We start from the raw sequence: 9,571 nt of genomic DNA, 5'->3' as shown, positions 1-9,571 counted from the left end.
GGAACTCACTTTGTAGACCAGGCTGGCCTCGAACTCAGAAATCCGCCTGCCTCTGCCTCCCAAGTGCTGGGATTAAAGGCGTGCGCCACCACCGCCCGGCCAGTGGGCACGTCTTTAACCCAGCTTCTACTCTTATATTTATTTGGAATCCCCTGAAGCTAGGTTTACAGGTCGGCAATCGCCTCCTGTGGATGCTAGAAACCCAATTTGCATCTTCTCCAAGACCAACTGCTTTGTTTTAGACAAGTAATCCAGGATGGCCTCTAATTCGGTGGGTGACCTGCCTCTGCTCTCTCTGAGATGAAAGGCACTTATCTCGCTCACTTAAAGTGCTTTTAAGCCATGGGCCACCGGCTGTTCCAGCCCTAGAGTTTATGCTTTGTACGCATTTGGAGGCCTGCGGTTGAGATGGTTGGAGGTCTTCTTCAATCTCCAGCTTAGTTTATTGTCCTAAATTGTTGTGTGTGCTCCCATGCACCACAGGTCACGTGTATCAGTCGGCAACTCTGTGGAGTCAGTTCCCCATCACCTTTACATAGGCTCTGGAATCGAGGTCATCCAGCAGCAAACATCTCTAGGTGCTGAGCCAACTCTCACGGCAGGCATCTTATATCCTGAAACAGTTCTTTGACTAATGACTTCCAGCTAGACTGGCTTGGCCAGCCAGCGAGCCTCAGGGATCCATCTGTCTCTCTTCACCAGGATCCGGGCTAGAGTTGCTCTCCTGGGCCCAACATTGATGTGGGCAATCCTAATTTAGGTCTTCAACCTTGAATAGCTTCAACAGTTAAGCTCCAAGCTTAAGTTTATTTTGGGGTCGAATGACCATTGTCTAGGAACTCTGATTCAAGTTGCCCCAAATAGGTCAGGCAAAACTGTGAGCAATAAATGGTTAAGGACTAAAGGTAGTAGGCCAGGGTAATTTCACATAGACGAGTCACAGCTCTCCACAGTCAGTCCTGTCCGGGTATAATCTTTCTTTTTAATTAATTTTAAGGGTATCACTATGTAGCCTTATCTTGGATCTCTATATAAACCTGGTCTCTATATAGGCCGGGCTAGCCCTTGAACCCTACCATGCTTCCAAATGCTGAGACTAAAGATATGAACAGACACACCCGGCATAAAAGGCTTTTCTTCTGACAATTTTATCCTGATTTTGATTTCATTCTGCTTCCATCTTCTATTAGCTAATATAACCATATGGTCTCATTTGGCACTTTTTTGGTTTTCCAAAACAGGGGTTCTCAGTGTAGCCCTGGCTATCCTGAAACTCACTCTGTAGAGGGAGGGTTTTTTTGTTTTGTTTTTAAAGATTTATTTATTTTATGTATGTGAGTACACTATAGCTGTCTTCAGACACACCAGAAGAGGGCGTCAGATCTCATTACAGGTGGTTGTGAGCTGCCATGTGGTTGCTGGGATTTGAACTCAGGACTTTTGGAAGAGCAGTCAGCGCACTTAACCGCTGAGCTGTCTCTCCAGCTCAACCAGGAAGGTCTTGAATTCAGAAATCTACCCACCTCTATCTCCTCACTTTAATGCCCACTGCACTGGGATTAAAGGCAATCACCACCACCACCATTCAGCCTGGCCAGCTAAGATCTCAAAGAATTTCCAATCTGCCTAGTGGCCCAAAGTTGTGTTATGTCTGCTGTAAGGCTTTGCAAATGAGTTCACTGTATGGCAGGCCTTTACTAAGTTGTTAACTGTCAAGGAGGACACCTACCATGTCTAATCACCTTCCCACCTTACAAAGATGAAAAAAGAGGGAGATTCCTTGGTCACTCAATTTACTTTTCAAGTTCTGGGAATAAAAGCAGAACTATGTATCTAGCTAAACTGACTACTGCTAGCCTCAATTTTCATAAATGGAATTCTATTTATCTCCACATTTTCAAACTTGACATCCTCCTGCCTCGGTCAGGTAGAGTACCAGGAGCAGCGGTACATCTCCACTTGTGTGTGCACATCCTCAGAAGCTAGGAGAAAAGGACAGGTGTTCTGTGCACTTCGAGTCCACATATTCCCCTCCGTCACATCCACAGTCACCACTTCCATAGCAGTGGAGTTACACAGAGACTCACCTCCACCCACACCACTCCACCACCAAAGCCAAGGACCAGGAAATGAGACGCCAAGTGTTTCACAAGAAACTGACCTTTACTCAACAAAGTTCTACACGAGTGGAATCTCACGCCACCTAGGCGCTAGTCCCCAGCACAGCACAGTAACAGATGGATAGACCTGGGAGCCCATGGGGGTGATGGTAATAAAGACTCAGGGAAAAGGCAGCAGGGAGGGCTACAGATCAAGATCAGTCCATGTCAGCAGCCCCGGACAAGGGAGGTTAAGAAACTCAAACTTCATTGTGCAAAAACCAACTAAAAAATAAATTAAAAAATTAAATAATTTCTTTAAAAAAATAATAAAATAAAATAAAGTAAAATAAAATAAAAAAAGGGAAATACAAGAATCAGGCTCCCGTTTCCTGAAGGTAGTTGGAACTCCCCCCCTCCCTTGGACAAAGAGGGGCCACAACTACATCAGATAGTCAATCCATCAATACACCCCAAGACCCAGCAGAGGATGCTCCTAAGAAGTGGAATTACCAGAAAGCTAATGGTATTTTTCTTTAAAAAAATTTTTTTTCCTACAAATGGCTTCCAGAGACCTGCTCAAGTTTCAGGCTGGAGGGGATGGGGACCAGTAGCTGAGTTATGGAATGTGCACTAAGTGTCCCTGGGAACAGAGGCAGGGCCTGACCCTACTTGAGAAAGGACACAAGGCCTGGAAGGGATAAAGGTCCAAGTCCTTGGAGGGATGACGGAGCAGGCCCTAAAATGCAGAACTCCAGTCAAAGCCCAAGATATAATGGGCTCCCAAATATGTAGGAAGCAAAGAAGGGGATGGAAGATAAACCCCAGGGATCTTACAAGACTCATTTCCATAGCTAATCTGGAAATAATCATGCCCCTCTCCTCTCGGGAAGCCCCTCCCACTTCAATGGCATCGCGAACAAATTTCTTCAAAGATTTTGAGTCAGTGTACCAATCTGGTGTGGTCTGAGTCCAGTGGACACTGTGATAAACCTAAGTCCCAAAAGGGACAAAGTTTGAGGCCCTGGGTACACCCTGCTCCTCCAAGCCTTCAAATCTTGCTGGACCCAGTAAACTTCGTCCTTTGTTCTCACCATCATATGCTGTTACCCCAGCTCTTGAGAATGGGGTTCTCAGGAGCAAAGAACTATCCTTAAAGCTGTTTCAAGAGATCCAGGAAAGCAGCTCTGGCAACCATTATTAGCTTTCTCAAGGAAAACTAGTCCCAGGCCTGTGCCTTTAATTACCTTTGGAGCACAGGTACAGGGTAGCCTCAAGCCAGTCTCAGCTGCTCCAATGGTCCCCACTCTGCTGCTGGCTAGGATGTGACAACGATGGGGACACACTACATGAGGCTGCCATGAAGCTGGCAGGAAGTGTATGGAGCAGGTCCAAGTGAGCCAGTGCTGAGATGGCAGCCCCAAAATGACCACCCTCCTCCCTTGGCCCTGGGAGCCCAGCTGAGGTCCCCCAAACCTCCCAGCCCTCCCAATTGCCGCCGAGTCTGGCAGAACAGCAGAAGCTTCTTATACTCTAGATGCAAGGTACACAGAGGCCATAGGCATAATTTGGGGGTTCACTAATTCTACTGTCTCCATGCAGTCGAGGAAATGGTGGGGCGTTTGGCCCAGCCTAGCTGGCTGTGGTGCCCGCACATGCGTGTGTCCACATGTGTACATGTGAGTGTATGCTTCTCTACAAGGAACCCCCCTCCCCACCTGTAATTCCCTTGCCTTATCTGACACCGGATTCGGCAGGCCTTATGGATTCCTCCCTCCCACATAGCTGGCCCAAGTGGGCTGCTCGAGATGACCCAGATTAGAGCCCAGAGAACTCTTGCCCACCAAGAAGTCCCACCCCCCTCCCTATTTGTAGGATGAGAATGGAGTCCCCACCCACCTGCCCACTCATCAGGCCCGGTGGGGCAAGTGGACCAACAGATGGACAGATGCACAGACTGGGTTGCACCTGGATTTAGGTCCCACTGACTCCTCCCTAACCCCCCTCGACCAGGGCACAGTGACTTCTGGAAGCAGCACATTCCCCAGCACACCCTCCGACGATGACGCAGACAAAAACCTGCAAGGGAAAGGGAGGGTGGGGGTTCAGGGTCTTCTTCCTTGTCACTCTCCCATCGGCCCGAGGGCTTAAAGACCTGCTCACCTGGTGGTCTCCACGTTCACCTAGACCCCATAGAAGGCTGCCAGCCTCTCCTTGAGCAGAGGTGGGAACTGCTCTGAGAACTGTTGCCAGTTCTCCTCCCCAACTTGGTCTTTGAAGCCATGGAGGATCTGCAGTGAGGCAGGGTCACAGTGGGCTGGGGCAAGCATGTGGTGTCTATTACCCAGGACTCCCATGAGACCACCAGGAGCCTCACCTTATAAAACATGTCCCGAAGGTCATCCTTCGGGCTCACCCAGGAGGCTACAGCATCGCAGAAGAAAATAAAGTCCTGAAACATGACGAATCCCATGTGAGGGGCCGCCCAAGCCAGCCCCCGCCCTGCCCTCTGAGCCCCGCTGCCCGGACCTGCACAACACCCCCAGGATTGACACCAATCATCATGCAGATGCCTCGGAAGGCAGAATCCTTCTCCTCGTTGTCCCGGATGTTCCTAAGGGACGTGCACCTGGCCATGGAGGAGGGCAGCAGGTCAGTGGATGGACTTGGGGCTGGACAAGCACAGATGAAGGATGGATGGAGGGAATGGGACAGGGTGGGGTCAGTGGGTAGAGGTCTCCCACATGCATCCATGGGGGGGTGGCGCTGGAGGGTACAGCTGTACTGCCCACCCCCATCAGGTCCCACCCAGGCAGGCACACACCAAGGCCGGATGAACTGCTGCAGCATGGGTGCCACCTCCTGCGGGCACACGTAGCCCAGGCGGCCGATGGTGATGGCTGGAATGGCAGAGGGACTCGTCAGGCGACCTGCAACCCCGAGTGGCCCCGGGACGGTACGTGGCGGGGCCTCTGACAGGAGGCACCAAGCCCCGCCCCACAGGCCCCAACTGAACGATCCTGTGGCTATCCTGGGCCCTTGAGTTTGGCCCATAGAGGTGTTCTCCCCACCCAGCCTGGATCTCTTCCCATCCATATATTCTTCCTTCATCCCTCCCGATTCTATTTCAGGTCTTAGCACCCTTCCTTCCTGGAAGGGCCCCCCCTCAGCCCCGGCCTGATACTCACCTGTGTTTTCCAGCAGTGTCTTGGGCGTGTTGGGCCTGTTAATGATCTCCACCAGATTGTTGAGGACCATCTGCACATAAGGCTGCATCTCTGCCCCTAGGGAGCAGCCATTCAGAGCCCTGCATGGCCCACTCCACCCACAGAGTACCAGCTGGGCATAGCTGACCTCACTCCATGATCCCAGTTACATGCAGACTGGCATGCCACCACACCCGAGAGAACCAAGACCCTTCTCGGGATGCTCCCCACCAAGTCCACAGCCAACACACAACAGAACCACCCAAAGGAGTCTCTGAAGTCACTACCCAGAAGGTAACAAGACCACTCCACCCAGTCTTCCCCAAGGACAGGAGGTCAAAGTCACTGATCCCAGTGGACCTTTCAGAAAAACAATTACATGAGATGGTCCGCTCAGTAGGAACAGACTGTCTACCCCACATCATAAATGGCCCTTCAGTTATTTGACTTCACCTGTCAGGGAGATCAAAGTATGTTCTTCCCCCTGACCAATAGGATGGAGACAGAGCAATGAAGAGGCAGGCAGTCTGCCACTCTCGGGGCACTCACCCATCTGCATGCAGATCTCCCCAATGGCCCAGGTAGCATTGTTGCAGACAGAGATGAACTCAGGGTTCAGGTTGGTGCCCAGAATAGGCATGAACTCAGCTAATGCAAAGAAAAGAGCAGGGAGGGGGGAAAAAACCCCGACTGAGCAGAAAGGCCACTGAGGCCCGCCAAGCTCCCAGAGCTGACTGGGCAGCCCCATCAGACAGTACGAATACATCCCAGTCTGGTCATGGGCCTCCCAGGGTATGTCTCCATCACTTGAGGCCAATGTTGAGGTCATGGGACGGGGGCAAACAGGGTAGCTTACCAATACAGGGCTTGACGTGGATAAAGCAGGCTTTGGTAAGGTCTCCCAGAAGGGCAAAGGAGCTCTGCCGGACCTCAGGCATGGAATCCTGGAGTTGGGAAAGATGGCAGAAATGGCAGGGCTGCTCCTACTCCTCCCATCTAAGCCATGTGAGGTGGCACAGTCCCCCTAGAGCACATCATGACCACAAACACTAGCTGAGGTACAGGTCTGTCCACCAAACAGACCTTACTTCACTAGCCTTCTCCTATTGTACTACAGCTGTTTCCCAGGACACAGGGTTGGAGTTCATTGGTAAGCATTTACTTTTAAAAACCTCTAGAACCCCGTTTTACCCCTACCCATCCTGCCTCCCAAAACCGCAAAAAGTAAATTGTATTACATACACTCTTAATTTTCCTTTGAGTCAGGTTGCTACATAGACCTGGCTGACCCAGATACTACCTTGTTCCTGCTAAGACCCCACTGTGTGGCGCTCGCTCGTGTGCATCCCCAGCTGCCACCTCATCTTATTTCTGAGGAAGTTTCTTTCTGAACCTGAGCTCACTAGAACTCAGCTAGACAAGCTGGCCAGAGAACCAACCCCAGCAATCCACCTGCCTCTGCTTCCCCAGTGCTCTGAATCGCGGGCACCTCTATGCAGCTGCACCCTTTTATTTCCATCTTTAATTACATGTGTATGTTGGGTGAGAGGGTGTACACATTTATAAGTATCCTTGGAAACTAGAAGAGGGAGTCAGGTTCCCTGGGAAGCTAAAACAACAGGCAGTTGTCATTATTAGCACCCGTGCCTCCAAATCTAAAGCGCTTGGATTAAAGGCTATGCCACCACAAATGCCTGTACTTTATTTTGCAAATCAGTTTGCATTATACTATCTGACAAAAATTTTATTGTTCTATGTATGTGTGAGCAGGGTATGAGTGCACACCTGTGTGGGGGAGGGCAGGCAAACTCCAGATGTTAATCCCAAGGAACCACGCAACATACATTTATTCATTTGTTTGCTTATATAACCAGAGATTAGTTGGACAGTGGTAACACGTGCTTTTAATCCCAGTACACTGGAGAAAGACAAGCAGATCTCTTGTGAGTTTGAGGCCAGCCTGATCTACAGAGTGAGTTCCAGGACAGCTAGGATATACAGAGAAACCCTGTCTTAAAAAAGAAAAAGGAAAAGGAGAAAAAAAAAAACTTGACCTATTTAGGTATGGCCTGACTTGGCAGTGGCTTATTATACCCACTCACCTGCATACACTGGAAGAGCAATGTCATGATGTTACTCCGAGCTACCAGCTGTTCCACGTGGCCACCCAGGCCCTCAGCCAAGCCACTAAGCAGGTCCAACGCAACAATCATGAAGTCTTTGTCTGGGGCCTCATATTGTTCGGGGTGTTGTGTATACATCTAGATATAAATGAGACAGATGAGGGAAGCAGTCTAGGGCCTGGGCAATAGAACATATGGTCAGGAGGCCCAGGGTGCTCACCATGGCCTGGGCCAGTGTCTTCTGTACCAGGGTAACACAGCGCTGGTAGACAGGCTCGCAGTAGGGCAGGAAGCCACTCTGCAGGGCAGTGGCCACAGATGATAGGCACTAGCAGGGAAAAGGGAAAAGGTAAGCCCAGGCCAGGAAGGAGGGCTCTGAGGGAAGGACCTGAGCCCACTCACCTCCAGCAGGGGGAAGAGGTCCTTGTCTTCGTCCTTGAGTTCATTCCACTTCTGGATCAGTGGAGGCATCAGCTTCTGAATGTATTCCTGGAGAGGGAGTTGCAGCCTAACTCACACAGTGCTATCCCTTGAAGGATGAGATCTGTGCTCCCGATCGATCATCTCATCAGTATGCCCTTTCCTCCCAATCCCAGGAACTTGGGCAGGGCCTCCTGGGACCCAGCACAGCAGCGGCCATGCTATCTCTTAACTGTCCATCTCTTCCACTGTGGGAGCTTCTGGGGCTGCTTCTAGAAACTTCACAGGAATTTGACATTGGCCAGAACAAGGAAGTAGGCTTAAGGGAGGAATCTGACACTGGGCCAGGACAGGGAAGTAAGTTCAGGCAGAAATCTGATTTTGGGATAGAACAAGGAAGTAGGCTTCCGGCAAGAATGACTTTGGGCTAGGACAGGGAAGTAGGCTCAGATATCTTGGTCATCCTGATAAGCCCTTAGAAACAGTGCAGTTTATTGCCTCTCTGTGTTTATCACCTTGTTTGTTCCTTAACCTAGACCTTGCACGCAATGAAAATGATATAAATGGTATAAATTAAAATGGTATAAAAACAGACTAGGAAAAAAATAAACCTGCCCCAGCCTCAGAACTGCCTGGAATCATGCTACAGTGTTGTCTAATGGTCTTTTCTCTTTTTAATCCTTGATCCCTCCCTGGAAAACCCGTTGACTGACTGAGCTGACTTGGTCATCCCACTAGACTGGAAGCAGAGTAAGGACAGGGCTAAGAGTTTCAGCCTGCCTGACAGGGTTATGGCCATGTCCTTGGCATGCAACACAGGTCAAACCAAGGCACCAGATGTTAAAGGACACAGCATGAGACAGAGTATGTCTAGGATCTCACCGGCTGATTGAGGTGATGGCCCACAGAGTCGGCCAGGGTGCCAATGGCATCATAGAGGATGAGCAGGTTCTTATGCTGGTATTTGCCAAAGGCAAAAACGAGAGTGTCAAGGATATAGCTGAGGTAGGGCACCAGCTCCGTGCATGCCTCCTCCTCCAGGGTAGCAAATGCACTGGTGGAGAGAAGATAGGAAGAAAAGCTTCATCAACCCTAGGGGATGGAGCAGCACCACAGGCAGCTAGGGAGGGTGTATCCAGGATCAGCCAGTACGAATACAACAGACATCAGAGTCTTGTCAGCAAAAACAGGCATCATCATTTCCCAGAGTGAGGGCCACTGTAAGAACAGGGGTCAGGGGTTAGGGCTCACCTGCAGGCTGCCTCCTGAACCCGCTTATTGCCATCCAAGATACGCTTGAGCAGCTCCGTCATCAGAGGCTTGAGGTGCATGTCAGGTGGCTGGCTGACTACCCAGTGGGCATAGCGGCTCAGCGTCCAGCAGGCAATGGAGCGTACTAGAGCCTTCTTATCTGACAGGCACTGGATGAGGTGTGGGATCAGCTCAGGTAGATAGGGCACCATTCCCTGCATGCAGCCTGCAATTACCAGGACACAGGAGGGCTTTTAAGAGAAGGCTGAGCCGGGCATGGTGGTGCACGCCTTTAGTCCCAGCACTCAGGAGGCAGAGGCAGGTAGATTTCTGAGTTCAAGGCCAGCCTGGTCTACAAAGTGAGTTCCAGGACAGCCAGGGCTATACAGAGAAATCCTGTCTCAGGGAGAGGGAGAGAGGGAGAGAGGGAGAGAGGGAGAGAGGGAGAGAGAGGGAGAGGAAGAGAGGAAGA

General features: G+C 50.6%; 1 protein-coding gene and 1 non-coding gene across 11 annotated transcripts in view; both read right to left on the bottom strand.

Moving 5' to 3' along the window:
- Positions 1-2,142: 2,142 nt before the first annotated feature.
- The window catches only part of Tnpo2 (transportin 2), a 23,199-nt gene continuing 15,770 nt past the window's right edge, over positions 2,143-9,571 (bottom strand). For 5 of the 10 annotated variants that reach the window (XM_021170826.2, XM_021170823.2, XM_021170822.2 and 2 more), the window contains exons 13-25: positions 9,100-9,325; positions 8,731-8,902; positions 7,831-7,917; positions 7,649-7,756; positions 7,408-7,566; positions 6,162-6,249; positions 5,855-5,953; positions 5,288-5,383; positions 4,924-5,029; positions 4,629-4,728; positions 4,477-4,551; positions 4,263-4,390; positions 2,143-4,178 (exon numbers count right to left, since the gene is read on the bottom strand). In XM_021170826.2, coding sequence (XP_021026485.1) covers positions 4,283-4,390; positions 4,477-4,551; positions 4,629-4,728; positions 4,924-5,029; positions 5,288-5,383; positions 5,855-5,953; positions 6,162-6,249; positions 7,408-7,566; positions 7,649-7,756; positions 7,831-7,917; positions 8,731-8,902; positions 9,100-9,325 — 1,424 coding nt within the window. In that variant the 3' untranslated portion in view covers positions 2,143-4,178; positions 4,263-4,282. Of the gene's footprint in view, positions 4,179-4,262; positions 4,391-4,476; positions 5,030-5,287; positions 5,384-5,854; positions 5,954-6,161; positions 6,250-7,407; positions 7,567-7,648; positions 7,757-7,830; positions 7,918-8,730; positions 8,903-9,099; positions 9,326-9,571 lie in introns of all 10 variants that reach the window. The other 5 variants (XM_029480508.1, XM_021170827.2, XM_021170828.2 and 2 more) reach the window with 3 other exon arrangements.
- Positions 8,985-9,054, bottom strand: LOC115031846. Its single transcript, XR_003837493.1, has one exon. It is a non-coding gene; the product is annotated as a small nucleolar RNA SNORD41 (small nucleolar RNA).

Source organism: Mus caroli, chromosome 8 (assembly GCF_900094665.2).
Source record: "Mus caroli chromosome 8, CAROLI_EIJ_v1.1, whole genome shotgun sequence".
Taxonomy (NCBI): domain Eukaryota; kingdom Metazoa; phylum Chordata; class Mammalia; order Rodentia; family Muridae; genus Mus; species Mus caroli.
The sequence above is the reverse complement of the archived record's forward strand: the minus strand, read 5'-3'. Positions and strand labels throughout refer to the sequence as shown.